The 21555-nt window shown below is 38.8% G+C and overlaps 3 protein-coding genes across 3 annotated transcripts; 1 reads left to right on the forward strand and 2 right to left on the reverse strand.

Annotated features, from left to right (window-relative positions):
• Nucleotides 1–361: 361 nt before the first annotated feature.
• Nucleotides 362–5372, reverse strand: CGCS363_v003964 (Bloom syndrome protein-like protein; the record flags this gene model as incomplete). The annotated part of the gene is made up of 2 exons (XM_036635813.1): nt 362–368; nt 445–5372. The coding sequence occupies 2 exons, from the start codon at nt 5370–5372 to the stop codon at nt 362–364; spliced, it is 4935 nt and encodes a 1644-aa protein (XP_036497732.1).
• A 7948-nt stretch (nt 5373–13320) lies between these two features.
• On the forward strand, nt 13321–14496 carry ACRTS1 (Cytochrome P450 monooxygenase ACRTS1; the record flags this gene model as incomplete). Its single annotated transcript, XM_036635814.1, has 3 exons — nt 13321–13787; nt 13845–14127; nt 14182–14496. The coding sequence occupies 3 exons, from the start codon at nt 13321–13323 to the stop codon at nt 14494–14496; spliced, it is 1065 nt and encodes a 354-aa protein (XP_036497733.1).
• Nucleotides 14497–14834: 338 nt separating this feature from the next.
• On the reverse strand, nt 14835–15960 carry ausA-1 (Non-reducing polyketide synthase ausA; the record flags this gene model as incomplete). The annotated part of the gene is made up of 2 exons (XM_036635815.1): nt 14835–15701; nt 15796–15960. 2 exons carry the CDS (start codon nt 15958–15960, stop codon nt 14835–14837), a joined length of 1032 nt encoding a protein of 343 aa, XP_036497734.1.
• Between the last annotated feature and the right edge of the window lie 5595 nt (nt 15961–21555).

The following is a 21555-nucleotide window of genomic DNA, read 5'->3' on the forward strand; positions in this document are numbered from 1 at the left end:
TACATCTGTATTATATTCACGCTCTTACATCCCCTTTTTACTTCTTTTTTTTCCCTTCTCTCCGGCCCCTTTCTCTGCTCTTTCCATCCTTCCACTGTTGCCTATACCTTTTGCTGCTCCTTGTATTCCCCCCTTCTTGCTCCTTGCTCATGATTCATCCCCTCTGTTACTCTTTGTCATCTTCCACCTCCTGCTCTCTTGTGCTATTAAATCTTTCTGTGTGAAAAAACATCTGATGCTCTGTTTTCTATTATCCTTTACTACTATACTTCCCTACTCCCTACCCTAAACTGTCGTACTCCTATGTACGGCCCCTACTCGCCCCGCCTTGCCCTGCCTGATCACCCCTCTGCTACGCCCTCTACTGCCTTCTGCCACAACTGGCTTGTCAACCGGCACAACTTGCTTGACTGCACCCCTCCCCATTGGATCATCTGCCCTAACCACTTATATACCTCCTTCTCGCTCGATGCCCACTCCTCTAACCCGTCCGCTCTGCGCATCGCCCTCACCGTCTCCTCGTACACCCTCGACCCCACACCGATCGTTGCGACGGCGAACATCGTAACCATCAACCCTTGGTACTGGCATGAACCGCCCTCGACCTCCGTGAACCGCCCGCCGTCCTCGCCCAACGGCTCCCATCGCCGACACCAACCCTGCGGCAATCCGCAATGGAAACAACTGCTGAAATTCTCCATCATCCGTCCGTCGAACATGGCCTCTTCCATCTGCCTCCTGTACTGCGCCGTCCACCCCCACGCCTGCTCCCCGCGGCCTGGGCAATCGTCTAACGTGTGCCCGTCGCTCTCTCTCCGGCGTATCCCGCAATACGTGCACCGTCCCGCCCACCGCGCCAACTGCTGCTTGAACGTCTCCCCCTCCTCCCCTAACCCTGAACGCTCTGCCCTGGCCTGCCACTGGCGGAACTGCCTGGCTTGCTGACTGGTCTCGAACGCGGCCCTGATCTCTTCGTCTTCTCTGGCTCCATGTCCCTCTCTATCCCCGTCCTTGTCCCTATCCATATCTCCATCCCCGTCGTCTACCCACATCACCTCCGACGCCCTCTGCCGGCATATGTCGCATGCCTCTTCGCCCTCCTCGCACCCTGGACGGTCCACCCGCCCGTCCATGACCTCGTCTAACACAATCCGCCGGCATACCTCTCCCCTGATGTATGTCCTTGTTGACACCTCCCATCCCCCTCCGGCTGCCCTCCCATCTTTCTCTGCCTCCCCTGCCTCCTTCTCCTTCTGCTTCTCCTTCTCCTTCTCCTCCACGGCTGCCCTACTGCATATAACAACCGACCGGCTTGGCTGGCCGTCTCGCCCGGCACGCCCGCTCTCCTGGACGAAATCCCGCAACCGCCGCGGCATGCCCGCGTGGACCACCAACCGCACGTCCGGCACGTCGATGCCTAACCCCAACGCGTTCGTCGCCACGATGACGCCCCCATCGGCGCCGTCGCCCATCCTCCACGCCTCCAACCTCGACGCCTTGTCCTCCGTGCTGCCGATGCTGCTGTGGAACGCTGCGCACCCCAACGCCTCGGCCATCCGCTCGACGCCCTCGATCGTGCTGCTGTACACCACCGCCTTGCCGCGTGGCTGCTGCCGCAACCAATCCCTGACCTCCTGGCAACCGCGCTCCTCGACGGCGCTCAACTCGCCGTCCTCACCCTCCCGACCTGACCCTAACCCTAACCCTGACTCTGCCCGGCGCCTGTGGCTTGCCGCACCACGACCACGACCACGACCCCCACCCCCTGACCCTAACGCAACGACAACAACCCCATACTCGATATTCCTCCGCGTCGTCGCCTCGCGGAACACCCGCACCCGCTCCTGCCGGATCCCCGTCACGGCGAAAAACTCCCGCTCCTCCGCCGGCGGCAACGTCGCCGTCAAACACACCAACTGCGCCCCGAACTCCTGCACCGTCCGCCCCAACGCCCGCAACGCCGGCCGGAACCCCCTCGACCCATCCAACACGACGTGGCACTCGTCCAACACCACCCGGTCCAACTGCTGCCGCCGCTGCAACCGCCCGACGAAATCCCGGAATCCCTGCGTGACGGCCGACTCGGGCGTCACGAACACCACCGTTGCTGCGGCCGTGTTGGCCCGCCCGCCGCCGCGCCACGTTGTCGACGCCAACCCCGACCTCGAACACCGCGCGTCCATGTCGGTGCGCAACGCCACCAACGGCGTCACGACGATCGTCACCCCGTCCGGTGCGCAATACGCCGGCAACATGAACGACAAACTCTTGCCGCCGCCCGTGCCCGTCACCTGCACGATCGGGTCGTCCCCGCGCATGATCGACCGGATGACCCGCTCCTGCTGGCCGCGGAACGCCGCCCGCGGGTCCCCCATCATCTGCCGCAACTGCCCGCCGGCGTTGGCTAACTGCAACCGCGTGAACCGCCGCCGCCGCTGCCCTTCGAACTCCTCGTCCGCCGCCGTCGTCGCCGTCCGCCGCCGCTTGGTGGGTGCCCCGCCGCCCCGGTCCTCCGCCCCGAACCCCAACAACCGGTGCCACTGCCGGCTGACGGCCCGGAACCTGTCCCGCAACGCCGCCGTGCCGAACGGTGCCTCCTGGTACAACCGCCCGTATATCATCCCCGCCACGTGCGTGCCGTGCCCGGCCTGCAAATCCAATGCGCTGTCCTCGACGCCTATGTCGTCGTCGTTGTCGTCGTTGTCGTTGTTTTTGTCGTCTGCCCGTCCGAACGCCTCGTTCAAATACCGGTTGGCGATGGCGACGGCCATGTGCCGCCACCCGCTGATGTTGATCTTGCTGCCGACCAACCGCTCGCTGTGCTGCTGCATGATCCGCCTTGCCTTGTCTGACGTCCACAACCGTTCGTCCGTCCACGGCGCCCGGCCGGGGGTGGCGTTGGCGCTCTCGTCTGTGATGGTGTTGTCACGGGCGTCGTCGTCCTCGGTGTTGTCACGGGCGTCGTTGTCCTTGGTGTTATTGCGGCGCTCGTCGCCCCTGGTGTTATCACGGCTCGCCTCGCCCGCCGCCCTGCCCCTTACAACCACGTCGTCCGCCCATAAAAATGCGCTCTTCCGGTCCGTCTGATGGATGATGCCTCCTACCTGCTGCCAAAACGGCAACACTAACCATAAATACCACACCAACAACTCGCCGACCTCGCGCGGCAAATACCGGTGTATCACCTTGGCCGTCCCCGTCTGGCGGTAATTCTTGTGGTACGACGTGACGAAACATATCATGCCGTCGTGTGCGAACACGTTCCTGACCCCGCCGTTGGCCGTGTTGCTGTGTCTGATGCCTGCTAACTCGGGCGCCCGCGCCGGCTGCCCTGCCACCATGTGCATCAACATCCACAACCGCTCCCGGAACGATTCCAACGCCTGTCTGTATGCCTGCACCGTCCTCTCGCGGTATGGGTGGTGGCTATCGCTGCGGTTGGACGTGACCTCCTCCGCCTGTCCTGCTGCTGCTGCTGCTGCTGCTGCCACTGCCGCCGCCGCCGCCCCTCGCGTTGGGTCTAACCACGCCCGCCGCCGTGCCTCCGACTCTGCGATGCGCCGTGCGATCCACCCCTTCCCCTTGCCCACCCACGCCTCGTTGCGGTCGTCGTGTAAAAACGAATACCCCGGCCGGTCCTGGCTGTGGTCGTCGTGCATGCTGTCCCACCTGATGGCGGGCAACGCTGCTGCTAACGCTGATCGGCCTCCGTACCCATCGCCGTGCCCGTCCCTGTCGGGATCATTATCCCTATCCCCATCCCCGTCCACCACCGCCAACTGCGCCAACAACGTCCGCGCCTCCTGCGCTACCCCGTGGAACATCTCGGCCAACTCGCACACCCGCACCCGCACCCGCCGGAACGATATCCGGTCGCCGCTCCAATCCACCATCCCCGGCGCCACCGTGTTAAACCGGATATGCATCCCGTACGTGCGCGCGTCGTAAATCCAATTCATCGCCCTGGGCTCGTCGTCCGGCCGCCCGGGCATCCGCGTCATGAACCGCCGCACCTTGTCGCGCACCAAATGGAACACGCTGCTGGCCTCTTCGTACGCCGCCTCGGCCCCTTTGGTCGCCGTCAACGCCACCACCTCGTCCTTCCGCTCCAACCACGCCTGGTACACGACGAACATCTTGGCCACCTTGATCACGGCTGAATAATTCGTCGTGTACTCCGTCGCCTGGTGCCACCCGCCGTCCTCGCGGATGCCCAACACCGCCAACGCGCCGATCATCGCGCTCTCCTTTTGGCTCTGCTTGTACGGGTCCTCGATGATGGCGATGATGGCGTCCAAACACATCCTCTCGACCTCCTCCGCCTGCGCGGCCTGCCTGCTGCCGACATCCGCCTCGACACGGCTGGTGAACGCATCCCACAACGACCCCTGACGCATGGTGAACCGATACGGCGGCCGCTCGCGCTCCGGCCACTCGTCCATGCGGAACCATATGCTCACCATCTTACGCCAAACCTCCTTGTACCGCTGCCACGTGTCGTCCTCCATGCGGTTGTCGAATGGCCGCACCGGCTTCTGGCCGATCTCCTTCCGCTCCGCCTCGAACAACACGTCGTGCCCGACCTTGTGCGGTGCTGCTGTTGCGCATGCCTTGTCGGCGACGCTGTTGAACACGGCCCATATGGCCTCTAACGTCTCCTCGCCATCCTCAATTGGTCGCGTGGCCTCCTGTAACTGCGTCTTGTTCAACCCTTCCAAATCCCTCGTCCACCCGACGCGGTACAACCACCCGTTCGGCTCCAACTTTTCGTCCACTGTACTGACCTCCTCGCGCGCGTCGGCCTCGAACCGCTTCTCTTGGTTCTCGTGCAACGTGACGAACCACGCCGTGTCGTCCGTCCCCGGCCCCGATGGCTCGCTTTGAACGGCCACCCCTAACCCCCGCCCGACCTCGAACCATCCGCTTGCGGCCCGTGTTAAAAAAAAACGCTGGCATGGCACGCCTGTTGTCCACGGCAAATCTCTGACTGCCGTGGCTTTCTTGCGCACATTGCCCCCCTTCTGCCAATCATTCGCCCACCGGTGTTCTGCCCGGCAATGCTCCTGCATGTTTCGCACGCGGCGGCACACATAACGGCATGCGTGGCAACGCAAACCGTCCGCCCGGGGCGGTGCGATATGGGCAACTGGCTCGACCGTGGGGTCTGGGTATTGAAACGACTGCAAATCGGCCTGGCTGCGGATGATGCCGGGAATATCGCCGACTAATCCGGCGACCTTGCTCCTGGCCTCGGTGGGGATTGACCGATGGTTATTCCGCAAATGCGCCGTGGCTTCGTTGGCTAATACGGCGTACTGACATAATGTGCATATCAAAATGGAATACTGCGTGTTGTGGACGAATGGCTCCATCTTTGGCATGTATTGGTTACTTTCTTCTATCTACTGTTTATGACTGGTTCCTCCTGTCCTCTCTTTATAAACTCACCTTCCTGCCCCTTAATTCCATATACTTTCTCCTTGATCTACTTTCCTCCCTGCCTACGTTCCATCGCTCGGTCGGGCTTTCTGGCCTGGCTGATGGTCCTGTTATATAATTGGCTGGTTAATGCGGGGATTCGGACGACATCACAAAAACATCTACTACCCTATTCACCTATTTCTGGACTCATATCACGGAATAAAACACTGAGAACTGGGTTCCTATAATTATACCGATTGTGGCTTTAATTGCATGCTACTTTTACCTATTTTACTACGGAAAATCTCAACGGCTTCCACCTTGCTGTGAACAACGGTTTCCGCCCTTGTCTCAACGGACCCACCTAATTCCATGGTGGGGCGTTCAATGGCTTCCGACGTCAGCCATCGTGGACGTGATGTTAGGTTTAGGACTATAAAATAAAAATATTAACTATACTATTTATTAATTTCTAAACTCACTTTACTAAGTATTAAACTAAAAACTAGATTATTATAATTACTTTTATTTAAGCTTTAATTATATCCTACTTTTATATATTTTACTATAGGAAATCTTAATAGCTTCTTTATTACTAGAAAATAACAGCTTCTACCTCCTATTTACACAGACCTACTTAATTTTTAGTAAGGATTTTAACAGCTTCTACTTAAAGCTGTTATTACTAATATATTAAGATGTCAGCTTATAAGAGAGCTATAGACTAAAAAGAATACATAGTGGATATTTAATATAATAACTAGAGCGCTGATAAAAGAATAATAACTTCGTATAGAAGCCTTAGTAGTTTCTAAATCTTAGAGATAGAGATAAATTACTATTATAATTTTTCACTAGACTACACCTCACCTCTATTAGACTATTAGAACGTATTAATATATTGCAATTCGCAGCTTAGGTTTTAACTGACGTCTAGCTAAATTTTATTTTAACGTTCTACTTGAAACTTATCACACTTATATTGCTTAGGGGTTTTAAGTTAAATATTCCTAGGCTTAGTAAAATTTTAAAAGACTTTAGGAGTATGTCTTATGAGGCGATATGAATATACCTTATCTATTATAAGTAATAACTGTGAAGTTAAGAGCTAGGTCCTTAGCAATAAGGTTAACTTAAAGCTTATTAGTTCTATTATGCTGCTTTCTCTAGTTATTAGTAGTTTTTGCTTATCTGTAGACTAATCTTCTCATGCTCCTAATTGCTCGCTTAGCAGCTTAGTTTGCTAGTTACTTAAAACAGAAGCTTCACATAGTTAGTATTAGGGGCGTAAGTTTATTAGCAGCGCAGCAGTTGAAGTGGGATTTGCAGCTAGACGTTTAAAAGGTTATATACTATTTATTATAATCTGCACTAACTGAAAGGTTGAAGCTAATATGAGCTGTTACTTTAATAGAACTAAATAAAACTAATACTAGAGGATTATACTAAGAGGTTAAGATGTTAGAGCTAAAGCTAAATTTAGCAAGCTGAATATTATCTAAGGATACTAATAGGGGTAAAAATTAGGATAATATAGTGTTAGTTAGGCAGAGCAGTTCAACTTTTAGGACTAATAGGTCTATTAATAGAGTTCTAACTTTCCACACAACTTCTGAGATAGATAATTAATAGAATAACTATATCTTACCTATAATTTACCTATAAGTTATAAACTGTAGCTCTTTTAGCATAGATTCTTTAGTATAGAACGCAACCTATAAAGTGGAACTTAATGCTAAGCTGTGTTAGCGCTAGATATACGTAGTGTTTACGCTAAAGATATATAGTGTTAGCGCTAGAGATATATAGTGTAGGTTAAATTAAGCTGTTACCTAATTATAATTTCAAGCTCTCACATAAAACTTAGATATATACTATTCCTTAGATATATTAAATACTCTAAAGCTAATAGGGAACTCTTTAAGTTTTAACTGAGATTAGGTGGAGATATTAGCCTTAAAGCCCTTAACTAACAGTCTAGCGTAATTAACACTTCAGCAGGGAGAGGATAGCGCTGAAGTCTGATTAATCTTATTGATAGCGGACTGGCAAATGTTGCTCGGATCGGTGAGGGAATCAGCAGCTGTGCACTATTATAGACTAAGATGAAAGCTCCCTCAGCTTAATAACAGCCCCTCACCTATAGCTCTTCTCGCTTAGGTATCTAGAAGTAAGCTTAAGTAGGTTTAATCTATTATAACCTTCTATATATTTCCCTATTAGAGTTATATAGCAGTTAATAAGGTACGCCTCTAGGCGGTAAACTGCAAAGGAAAGGTTAAAAGGGAAGAAGAATCTACCTATATAAATAATAAGGTATAAATCGAACTTCCTATATTCACAAGACGTGCTAGTCCCTTCCTTCATCTGCATAACATCTATTACGCGCGTATCTATTAATATAGCTGAAGGTGAGCTATAGAAACTAACCTACTCTAAGGATGAGTTTATTTCTAAGCTGAAATCTTACTATAAGTTCCTGACCTATCTATACCTCCCCCTTGAGGTAGTTAGATACCCTCCCCTAGGCAAGTAGGAGCATATCATGCCTAACTTTATTAATTTATTCTTCCTCAGTAAGAATAACATAGTAGCAGACCTAATAAGATATATCCTCTACGTCTATTAAGATAAGGAGGATAATTAGGAGCTATTTAATATCTATAAAAAGTCCTCTTAGGTTGACTTTGCTAGGGAGGTTATCCTAAGCTTACCTAATAAGTATGCTTATGAGGAACTTTTTAAGATACTAGAGGAAGCCTACCTACATAAGCTTCCTTCTTACGTCTTCATCTTCGCTATTATTCCTAAAGGATAAGATAGCTACTTTATTCTTGTTGATACTAAACGCAGCACTATTATCCTTATGGACCTCTAGACTGTTATGAAACCTACCTAACTATTAGATCTAGTGAGGCTTAATTCCTTAACTTAGTTGTTTGTCTGTTAAATATGTAGCTGATTTCATTTTAGCTTAGTTTGCATTAGATAAAGAAGAGTGGTGAAGGTTTGCTATATATACGTTCTAAGAGTTCTTCGTTATGGCTAAGGATAAGTTTAGGAGCTTTAGAATAGTGCGTCAATATTAATGTCTCTGTATAGACGCTACTATTTGTTTCTATCTTCCCTTATATACTAATTATGTTATTAATTAACGTAGACTGCTGTTAACTATAAGTATATTTATTTTACTTCCCTAGATAATCTATTAGCCTAGATATATTAGGAAGAAGGAGTTTTTATAGAGAGGTATAATAAGGAGAGTAGTATCTCTATAAGTATAATCAAATTAGCAAACTATTTAAGTTAATTAGTTAAAGTGAGGCTATCTCTATCCTTTAAGTAATTAATTTAACCCCCTCTAATTAAATTAACTAACTTAATATCTTATAATCTAGCTAATAGGAGGCTATAGATTAATTAGGGCCTTATTTATTTAGGTATACTTAGCTACTAAAATATGCTACTATTACTAACCCCTTAATTACTATATATTCTAATAAGGCTTTTCAGAATACCCTTATAATACTAGTTAGCAGCTAATCTTTCTTAAAATCTCTAGAGGGATAGAAGTGATTGTAGTAAATCGAATAGTATAAGTATTATTAGGATTAAATACTATTTACAAAAGATATTTAATATCTTATCTTATTTTTATTATTTATATATATTATTACTTTTATTATTTTTAAACTAAAGATATCTGCTGCTACTACTGCTTTATTATTAACTACTAATATATATACTATCTTAGGCGCCTTATACTTCTGAATCTCTTTATAGATTATAAATATTTTTGCTATTATTATCCCTCTAAATCTTATAATTAATAACCTTATATAGATTATTATAGGTAATAAGAGGTATATACTTAAAGTATAGCTATTATGAAAGTAAAAGTAGGGTTAATTTAGTTAGATTTAAGATTATAGCGCCTTCCTTATTAAGGTTATTTAGGGCTATACTAGGGGGTTTTTCTGGAGTTATAATTAATATAACTTAAAAGGTAGCCTAAAAGTCTTTAGTGCTACTGCTATATCTACCCCTATAGAGTACTTACTTTAGTATAGTTATCTTAGCTTTCTCTCTATACTAATTATACTCTAATAATATTAAAGTGCTTATAATATATATAGGATCTCTCTCTATTTAGATAAAGACTCTAATAGTACTACTCCTCTATTATTAGTATATATATTAACCCCTTTATTACTAAAGAGGCTCTAGCTTAGTAATTTAAATATCTTAAAGGCTAAAGTAATAACTCTATATAATCTCTATATAGCTACTATTATCTCTACTAATCTCCCTTTCTCTTACTTTAAGAATACTTATTTCTAATAAGTATTATAGTACTATAATATAGAGATTGCTAATAAGGTGCTATAGGGGTATATATCTATTTATAACTATTTAGATAATATCTACTAGCGTAGAGAGGGGCTATTAATAGTAGAATTTTATTTAATAGCTTTAAAAATCTATTTATTATTTAATCTATAGTTATTTCTAAATATTTACGCTTTTATAGCTATTACTTATTATTTTATTAATAAATATAAAGCTTTATAATCCTACTTTCTAGCTTTCTATTAATATTATAGTAATTATAGTGGTATTACCCTCTTAGAGACCTTTATTAATATTATTAATTAGTATTAGATTTAGGATTAGATTAAGGTAGTAGTCTCTAATAATATTATAACTAATAATAGCTATCTCTAAGCTTTCTATTAGAACCTTAACTTAGAGATAATAGAGATAGATATAAAAGCTTAGTATATATAGTGCTATAGCTATATCCTCAATCTTATAGCCTAGGTATTCCTCTTTAGCGCTAATAAGGGGACTCTTAAGGCTAAGTTAAATTACTATTAGTTAATAGACTAATATAAGGAAGATCTTAAGCTTTAGTAGAAGATTAGCCTTATTAGCTAGCTTTATAATATTATTAAGTTTATTTAGTTATTACTATAACACTATAAATAATATTAAAAGGTTTTAGTAGATATTAATAGAAACTCTAGGGATTTCTAGATCTTCTTAGAGTTATACTAGGAGGCCTTTCTTATCCTAAATAATAATATCTAATAGAATAATATATATTTTATAATTTAGAGAGCTATAGAGAAGAAGATAGAGATTTAGAGCTTTATATTATTAAGTAATAATAATGCAGATATTAAATAATATATCTTAGAAGTAGACTTTCTCTCTTTAGATAACTAGAAGGTATTAGCTGAGATAGGTATAATTTTAGAGCTTTTTTACTATTAGATAAAGAGATATAAAGGATAAGGTGTTAGTAATAGTTATAGTTAACTTTAGGAGGTTATAATAGGTACTAAATATCTTCTTTTTTATCTACTAAACTAAAAGATATATTATAAAGCTATAATCTCTCTATTTATTAATAATAATCTTAAGGATTACTTATAATAGTTATAGTTATATTTAGGCTAAGGTTATTACTATTAATTTTGCATATAAGCTTTCTCTATTTATATTTATAAAGACTAAGTATTACTAGCCTTATAATTAGCTTTATAATTTAATTTACTTAATAAGAGATAGTAGGTCTTCTTCTATAGTAATATTAAATAAGCTTAGTAGAAGTTATAAGAGTATTATAAGTTAATAAGAGACTTATTACTCTTTTCTATAGTAATTATTCTATATTTATTATTTAGTATATTATACTTATATAATATTTAGTAAGAAGATTATTAGAAAGAGTAGGTTAATAATATTCTAAGTAGCTTTATAGACTACTTTAATAAGTAGTATTATAAAGAATAGCTAGAGGATATGCTAGCTAGGCTAGAAGTAATACTAATATAGTATCCTATTAATCCTAGGACTTAGAGTAATAATAACGTTTACTTCTAGTAATAGGTTAATAGCTAGTGCTACTAAATACTACCCTAGGTTAATAAGCTTAATGTTTTCCTCTAGAGGCCCCTAGAGGCTATTAATAACCTTATTATGTAGTAGCTATAGTAGTTAGAGATATTCTTAGTGCTTTATTAGCTTATTATTAATATCTTTACTATACTAGTGATATCTACTAACTATAAGAAGGCTTTTAGCTAGGCTAAGTTAATTTTTATTTTATAGAGGTTTATAATAAGCCTTAGTATTATAGAAAGTCTCTAACTAGTGAAGAACTAGCTGAAGAGGGGGGTTATACTACTTAGTAATAACTTTAAGTTATTAGGATTATTATGAATTTTTTTATATAGCTATAATATATTTTTATATAGCGATTAATTTATTTTAATTGCAATTAGTCTAATTAATTAAAAACACTAAAAAAAGTAGCTAATTTAGTAAGTTAGGGGGTTAAAATTGACTTGATTGTACTTGCGGAGATGCTGAGGGAGAGATGTATATGTAGGATTGAGTTGTATTTTGCATTATAGAATGGGGACTTAGAAAGAGACATTATAGATGGAACCAAATTCAGTGGTCCTTAATCGACTATTTCAATCAATCTTTTGAGTACGTCGCAATAGAAATCATAGCAACCATCTTATCACAAGTCTACTAGGTAGTCATCTCAGTCACCTGTGAGCTCCTTTCTTGTATAGGAAAGGCAGCTACGTCAAGGTCAGCAACTATGGTATGCAATCACGCTTATGCATCGGAGTGAACCGCCATGAAGAACACGGACGACGCGGTTGCTTGTTGGTTCTTCATTTTTATTAGTTCCTGTTGTGTTTAACTCGTGCTGCTTCTGGATGAGATCATGACCAGACGTCCACGCTTTCGCATCTCCGATCTCCTGGCCAGCAAGATGATGCAGAGACCGGGACGATGCATTTTGGCTTGTTCCTGCGTGACCATAGTCTGGCGTGTGCGGCAGCAGAGACGTCGCCATTTCAGATAGATATATTAATAACAACAAGTCTTACTTGGTCCTTCACAGCGTATCAGCCATTGCGCATATTATTTGAAGTATTTGCGACACACTCTTCTATTGTCAGTCGTCTTTGGTATGTTAGGGTGGGCTCTAGACTTCAAAGCGACCAAAATAGCGTCCACAGAACCATGATCCACCCATCGAGCGCGTTAGTGTTCCGTCATCGCCGTTGAAGGAAGAGCCACTTGATTGGCTGACACGGAATCGATGCCTAACTTTTGTTAGTGCACACTTTGAAATTCCGTTGCGGCTCGGTGGTCATGCAACCCTATTGGCCCAAACGGAATTTACTGTGCCCATGAAGCACGTATTTCCGGAATTTCGACAGCCCACGCTTGAATGTGAAAGGACTTGCGGGTATCTATGCTGCTGAGGCAATTGAGCCAGACGTATATTAAGCCTCGTTATCCTTCCAAAGGTATGTGTAAATCTACCTAGTGACTGGATTCCTTATGATCCGAAAGTACAGAAATCGAAGCTAACATGGACGTCAACCAGCTGTTCCTGATTGCGACTTCGCACCCTTTTGCGTCGACTACAGTCTTTCTTGTTGTTCTCGTTGGTCTCTATACATTCTATTGCCGTAACGTTCATCCTTTGGCAAGATTTCCAGGTCCACCTCTCGCGTCACTTACCAACTTGTGGAGACTCCGGGAGCTATGGGGTCTGCATCTACCCGATGCTCTCGTCGAATTACACGAGAAGTACGGTGATGTTGTCCGGATTGGTCCCAACATGCTCTCTTTCAGACAGGGGACTGCTGTACCCAGGATCTACAAGGCCGGTCGATCTTTGGCCAAGACTGCTTTTTATGACGGCTTCACTTCTTTCAATCCCAATTTGTTTGGAACTCGAAATGAAGAGGTGAAGTCAGCAAAGTACCACAAGTATTAAAGGCCGTATACTCACTGTCCAAGGTTCACTCGATGCGGCGACGGCAGATGGCGCACTCATTCTCGCTGCAGTCGATCAAAGAAATGGAGCTGCACATTGACAGCCACATGCTTAAATTCCGCAAAAACCTCGACGAGTACTCCCGAACACACCAGATTTTCGATCTCAAAGAGTTGATAGCGTTCTTTGTTCTCGACGTCCTCGGAGATCTTGCCTTCCGCTATCAATTTGACTCGCAGATCGAAAAGAATACTTTGAAACTGCCTCCCATCAACGATCACATCTTTCTTGCTTGCTTGATGGGCATGATGCCCAACTTTATGCCATTCGTCAAAGCCGTCTCTCCCTGGATTCCGATTCCGTGGGTGCAACGACTTCTTGCGGCACGACAGAATCTTAAGAACCTCACCATCGAGTGTGTCAAGAGCCGCATGGCCGACCCTGGTGCTGCTCGAAAGGATCTTATCACCAGTCTGATCAATGCTCGGGACCCGGAGACAGGCTCTGAGCTGACGGAGCTAGACATACAAACAGAGGCATTCGCGTTTATGTAAGTCGTTGTAATTGTTCAAGTATCCCTTTCCCTTCCGGTCTGACTTCTCTTCAGTGTTGCTGGCTCTCATACAACGTCTGGAACTCTAACTCTTCTCTTTTCTCATATCCTTCAAAACCCGGTTGTTCATGCCAAAGTGGTTGAGGAGATTGATTCAGTTGTTGAAAACGTTGGGTCGGCAATTGTACCCATTAAAGACCTCGAGGCCAAACTTCAGTTTGTTATGGCATGTGTAGATGAAAACTTTCGTATGAACGCTGTTTTCACCATGCCACTGGAGCGTGAGGTGACTGCCAAGGAAGGCTTCGAGATTGAGGGTCACGTAATTCCCAAAGGCGTAGGTCTCTTCGTTCTCCCATTGCACATGTACTCACTTACAACGGATGAACAGACCGGTGTTTTCAGCCTAAACCACGTTGTTCATCATAACCCTGTTATCTGGGGCAAGGACCACAATGTTTTCAACCCTTCTAGATTTTGCGATCCAGAGGGTGAGAAGCTCCGGCGTTTCCTGAGCCCCTTCAGTATGGGCCATCGCATGTGTATTGGACGCAATATGGCCATGACAAACATGCTCAAGCTCGTTGCGACAACGTTCAAATGTTATGACATTGAGATGGTAGGACCTGTGCAAGAGATCTCTACCATTAGCGTTGGAATTTCAGAGAAAGAAGGTTCATTGCTGTGTCGTGTTCGTAGACGATAAGATAGACGAATAGTGCAAATGGTCACGCAATACCACTATTACCAACCTCATTGTGCTCAATGACAAATTGGTAAAGCAGAGGAGCATTATGTCCATAAAAACATGTAGGGCATGGATTTCAAACTACACAGAACTAATTTCTTGTATCGGTGTTCTTGTTAGTTCAGCCATCTGTGTGTCATCGACATTCTCTGGACCATAGATAGATGGCTTTGAAACAGCTGGTTATTTAACTCCAAGACGTAAGTTGTACAGGTGTCTCAAACCTTATTGCCATATTCTGATCTAGCGTGTCCCAGCTTGAAGCTCCTGTTAAGACCCTGCACTGCCTTACTGTGCTAGTTGACTGCATGTTGTTCGAGGAAGCCAATCGCCTTCCTGAGAGACTCAACAGCAATCACCGCATCCCCAGCTGAAGTTTCGATGTTGACGTCACCCGCCCTTGCGTCGAAACCGTGTTGTGCGTTAGCTGGGAACTCTGTAAAAACGCCCACTCCAGATTCCTCGAGCTTGTCTGCGGCCTTTGTGCTACACTCAAGCGGTACAGCTGAGTCGTTCGCACCATGGAGTAGCATGATAGGCGGGAGGCTCCTCAAGTTACCAAAGTCGAGCGGGAATAGCTGCCGATGCTGTTCAGGTACTGCCGTAATTCCTTCGGCAGCAATTTGGCGAGCAAGGCCAGGGACCCCAGCCATGTAGTCGGGGAATATGGCGTCAATGTGCAGTGCGGATGCAAGGGCAAATTTGGGATCAGTAGCAGGGTCCCCAATCGGATAAGCTGAGACCGGCTTCCTGTCTTCGCCCGAAGTCTTTCTCATGGGCCATGCTTCCAAGATAGGCCCAGTCTCGATTAGTGGCCGGTCAAAGATGTTCTTCCCAGCGGTCGTGTATCGAGTCCCAGATGGATCGAGCATTCCGTAAATCAGCAGCAGTGCATTAGGCTTCTTAATGGCTGAGACGGCTGTGCTAAGAGCCAAATACCCTCCCGCGCTTGACCCAGCGAGTGAGAGTGAGCCGACAGGGCGGCCCAAGATTTCAGGAAGTGACGACCAGGCCCATTTATAGGCATCCGCGGCGTCTTGAACGGCATCGTGTGCGGTTGATTCGGGCATCAAGCGATAATCAGGAGTTACGAAGACCCATCCACGAGAGGCACATGCATGCACAAGCCAGTATGGCAAGAACGAATATCGATCCCCGACGATCTGAGAAACCTCTCATATTAGCTTTGTACGACGTAGATCGAGCCACGCGCTGAGAAAGTTGACGTATGCAGATCGAGCGACAGCAGTTACATACGAGGAAACCGCCGTGATAATGCAGCAGCACGACAGCGGGAGAGCCATCCGACGTCTCGGGGTACACGACGTCGGCGTTGATGGTTGTACCATCCGAGATGACTTTGAAGGGCACTGTTCTCGACGTGTACCCCGCCAATCCCTTCAGCGGGAAAGAGGAGCTCATGTTGGCAATTGCGGTCGCAGAGGGACAATTCCCAAAGATGCAGGGCCCAAAAGTTGACCAAACAATAGCGAAGACACTGGCACGGATCGTGGTCACTTCAACTTCACTTCCACAAATAGATGAGCCGCGGGGTCGAGTGCACTGAGCTGTCCCTTTGATGTTTCGCTTAGCTATTACTAAGTAGTATGACTCCGACGAACGACCGGGGGCAATTTGACCCCGCTATTAGTTGCGGTCCGGAAGGGGCCGGGATTTGCTCAATCGCCAACCGGAAAGGTCCAATTGCTCGCTGCGCAATTTGTGGGTCCGGGTGTAAGGTCGAAGAAATCATTAAGCTGGTCAAAAAACATGATGTCTCCCGTATCCCCGAACAGAAAGGCATCGGATGGACTTTCGACGCCCTCTCCTTGTTCACCCGCCCCGCCACTACTCGATGCCGTGGCTGAAGAGGCGGATAGCTGTGCCCTGAGCTTCTGGAGGCCTTGAAGACGCTCCCATAGAGCCAGCAGCAGCGGCGATCTGTTGCTTAAGGTTCTGATCATTTCCAGCGCAATGTCAAACTCAACTGTGACCTTGTCACAGAACATAGAGCTAGCATTCACAACCGCCAACAATAGGTTACTAAAGGCAGTCAGCAAGAGATACTTATAGAAAAGTGGGTTACGCTTAATGCGTGAAGTGGCTTGATTAATCTAGCTATAAGCGCTAGGCGCGGCTAGCTATAAAGTAGTATAACTAATCCTTTACGTAAAAGTAGGATTTAAGCTAGGATTTAAGTTTTAGGTTTAAGTTTAGCTAACTATTATCTTATACCCCCTTTTTAACTAATACTTCTAATATTCTAAGTAAAGTTATTTTTATTTTAAAATAGTAATCTAATTAATTATATAGTAATTTTATATTATTTCTATCTCTATATATTATTCTTATTTTTTTATATTACTATTATTATCCTATTTTAACTTTAAAATATTTTCTAACTTTTTTTAACTTTTATATAGTTAATTAATATTATAACTACTATTTAAGTTATTTCTATAAAAATAATTAGATAGCTACTTAGTATAGTTAGTATTATTTTTTATTTTTAATTTAAATTAAGTCTTTAAATTAGTAATTTAGAAGTTTACTATTTAAAACCTCTTTATAAAGTTAATTTTTAACTTAGATAAGTTTAAAAATTATCCTCTTTAATTTAATTTTAAATTTTATATTTTAAATAGCTTTCTCTCTCTAAAAATAGTAATTTTTAAGTTATTAATTAGCTTTATAATACCTCTTTTCTAATTTATTAATTATATTAAGTTAAGTATTAAATATAATAGTTCTTAATTAATATTACTTTAAAAATTAATGTTCTTATAATATTTTTAAAACTTAGTTAATTAATTTTTTATTTTTTTAAATTTTAAATTTATATTAATTTTATTTAAGTTTAAAGTTAATTAACTTTTATTAATTAAACTTAATATAGTTATAATTTAGAAAAATACTAACTAAGATATCTAATTTAGTAATAAACTTATAACTTAGTAAAGTTATAATCTTTAATTACTTTTTAAGCTTTTATTATTAAATAACTTCTTATATAAAAGACTTTTATAGTTAGTAATTTAATTATTAAATAGAGTAAATTAAAGTAATTAAAATAATATAAAGTTTAATTATAAAAGTTAATTAGTTAGTAAAATATAAGGGAATAAAGTTATTATATATAAAAGAAATAAATAAATAGAAGGGATTTAATTAAAATTAAATCTTAAAATATTATCTTTAGATTAAAACTTATTATTAATTATAAATAGTTTAGATAAACTTAATATTTTAATAAAATTATAATACTTCTCTATTACTAATAGTTTAGTAAAGCTATTAATAACTATCTTATAAGTTAAAATATAATTAATTTTAAGATCCTTATTACTAATATTATTAATAATTTAATAATATTTAATCTTAATATAATATAGTTTAAATAACTATTTACTTAATAGATAATTATTAAGGGTATTTATAAAATCTATATATACCTAAAAGAGTAATTAAATAGAGATATTTATCCTTTTAAAGAGATCTATAATATATAGTAAAGCTTTCCCTCTAAGTATTAGATTTATTTATTTAGCTTTATAAGTTAATATAGCTATAAATAATTATAATACTAATTTTTAAGTAATTAATACTCTTCTATATATAACTATATAACTAGCTATTAACTTACTTATTCTTTTATAATTAAATTAGTTAGTATTATAAAATACTAATAATTTAAGGTTATTAATAAAATATCTTAAACTACTAAAATAGAGTATTAATTATTATAAGCTATAGAGATATCTCTATATTAATCTTAGTAGTTTATTATATTTTTTAGAAATATATTATTAATCTTTAGTAGCTTTACTTATAAGTATTATAATATTTAGTTATATATTATTTATAATCTACTATAACTTACTTAGATTACTTTAATATTTATATATTTTAGTAAGTATTTTATATTATTCTATAATCTCTAGTAGCTAAGTATTACTAAAGTAGTAGAGTATTTAGTTATATTTAATAATACCTTTCTCTATTAATATATTATTAATATATTTAACTTATAAGATCTAAAGTTATCTTATCTTATAATAGTATATAATTTTAAACCTAAAGAATTATTATACTTTACTTAAATCTTTAATTTAAAAGAAGTTATATAAGTTATCTTTAAAGTTATTAATTTACTTAATACTAAGTATTATAATAAATATATTATTAATATAAAGTAATATTATAATACTATCTTTATCAATAAGAATATAAAGTTCTTTTAGTAATAAATAGAATTTTAATTATTTAAACATAGTAATAATTTATTTATATTACAAAAAAAGAAATTCTCTTAATTTATAAAGAGCTCTTTTTAATCTATAGAACTAACTAGATCTATTATTAAACTTATAAAGTTAAGTAATAAAAATATCTTAATCTCTTATAAAAGTATTTAAAAAAGCTATAACTATATTAATTTAGTAAAATTTTAAATCTTTAAATATTATAATTAGTAAAATAACTTATAAAGTAATAAGATTAATAATAATAGTATAAACTATCTTATTATCCTTATTTTAAAAGTTACTATAAATAACTTATCTTACTTTAATTTTATTAAATCTTCTATTTATAATAACTTTTTTATTATATATTTATTTATTTAGGAGATATTTAAAGCTATTTAGAAGTTCTTTAAGATATTAATAATTTATCCCCTATAAGCTATTAACTTAAGTTTTTATAGTATTAAAAATAGCTAACTTTAGAAGTTTCTCTTCTATTACTTCTTATTTTCTAAAAGTTATAAATAAGTAAATCTTTAAACTAAAAACTTATAATAAGTTAGATATTAAAAAAGTAAAAATAACTAATTCTTAGTCTATTTTATTATTAATTAGGTTAATCTTTATAGTTTCTATTTTATTAAATTCTTTATTAAACTTCTTTATATTATATAATATCTAAGTTCTAAGTATTTAAGTTATTTAACTAAAAAAAGAAGTAGTTACTCTTAATAATCTTATAAAGATAAAACTTCTATTACTACTTCTTAGTTTTCTTTTTAGTTTTCTTTATATTAAGTAAAAAATTTAAAGTAAAATACTAAAAGAGTTTTATTATTATTATAGATTATTAGCTAGTATTTATTATTTCTAAGGAGTAATAAGAGATCTCTACTTTAAAAGAATAATAAAAGAATATTACTTTAGAGGAGTAATAAGAGAATATTACTATAAAAAAAAAACTTCTTTTAGTATTAATTATATTTATATATTTATAATACTAATATCTAGTATTAATAAGTATAATTTTAGATTTAAAGTTAGTAAATTACTTTTCTTATTATTAACTTTTTCTTATTCTTAAAAAAGCTTATTTTCTTATTCTTATTTATTATTACTCTCTAAATCTTAAGCTTTTTCTAAGTATAAATTACTTAGTTCCTCTTATTATTAATCTTATTTAGTAGAATAATAATAATAATAAAACTTAATATCTATAGTATAAAGCTAAAACTTAGCTTTATATATTATTATTAGTAATTTATTATTATACTTATAAGTCTTTAGTTTAACCTTTTCTCTTAGCTATAAATTATTAAATTTAATTAAAAAAAGCTTTTCTTTATTTTCTTTAAATATTATATCTCTTACTTATTAAATACTATTAGTTTTTTTAATAAGAATATAAAAGATATTACTATAGAGGTTATTATATTCTTTAAATCTTCTAAGTTTAGCTTTAAATTTTATCTTCTACTTTTTTATATATAAATAACTATCTAAATAAATATAAATATAAACTTAGTAGTTTTAGTAATAGAAGTAGTATATATATAGTTTTCTTATAGTAAGAGATATCTTAAAAGTATTTATTAGTTTTTTATAAAGATTAATATTACTCTTATTATTAAATAGTAGATTTCTAACTTCTATAGAAGTTTTTATTAACTAAAGCTAAAAAAACTTAAGAAAACTAGTTTCTATATATATTATTTATACTTTTTACTATATAGCTCTATTAAAGCTTTCTACTTCTTTATTTTATTAATAAGAGTAAGAAGTTACTATCTTTAAATAGAAACCTTATTCTTAAATAAAAGGTTTTATTACTTTAAAAAAAGCTATATTATTATCTATAATAACTTTAAAGAAGTAAATAATACTATTTATTATTATAATTTTCTTTAAGAATTAGCTTTATAGCTAAATAGCTACTTCTTTTTTTAATTTAAATATTTAAAACTATTTATAAGTTAAAAAAGTTTCTATAATATAGAAATTATAAATAATACTTCTAAAACTTTATAGTATTAGTTCTAAGAAGTTAATTTAAAACTTTTAGAAAGCTTAAATTAGTAGTTCTTATTATCTATTATTAAGTTACTATATTAACTTTATTATAAAATAAATATAATACTTATATTTTATAAGAAGTACTCTAAAGAGGTTTATATTAATGTCTTTTATAATAATAATAGTTACTTCTCTAGATAGATATTTTAAATAAGTATAAAAAGTTTAATAATTTAGTCTAAAAAAGCTAAATTTATTACTTTAATTAGAGGGATAAATCTAAAGCTAAGGAACTTATATATTTTATTTAAAATTAGTAATAGTTTTAGATATATCTTTATAAACTAAAATATTATTTAGACTATTAAAATAGATACCTATCTTCTAAAAAAGACTAATATTAATAATTTATATTATATTATAAAGTTTATAAAAGGTATTATATAGTTAGAAAGTAGTCTTTTTATTACTTAGCTTAATAGTAATTACTTTAGTTATACTAATAGCTTAGCTAATTTAGTTCTTTCTATTTATATAGTTTATAGTTAATCTTTAAAAGAGATCTTAAAGGTTTTTAAAAATAGAGAGATTATTAAAGATATACCTATTAATATTAATATCTAATATAAAGGAGTCTATTCTCTTAATAGAAACTATAAATATAATATATTAACTTAGTTATACTTTTTAGTTATTATTTTTTTTTTATTAGCTTCTTTAATAGTATTATATATAAAGAAACTATTAGTCTCTATTTTAA

The sequence above is a fragment of the Colletotrichum siamense genome (genome assembly GCF_013390195.1).
Source record: "Colletotrichum siamense strain Cg363 chromosome Unknown KSG_Cg363_contig03, whole genome shotgun sequence".
In the NCBI taxonomy this organism is placed as follows: domain Eukaryota; kingdom Fungi; phylum Ascomycota; class Sordariomycetes; order Glomerellales; family Glomerellaceae; genus Colletotrichum; species Colletotrichum siamense.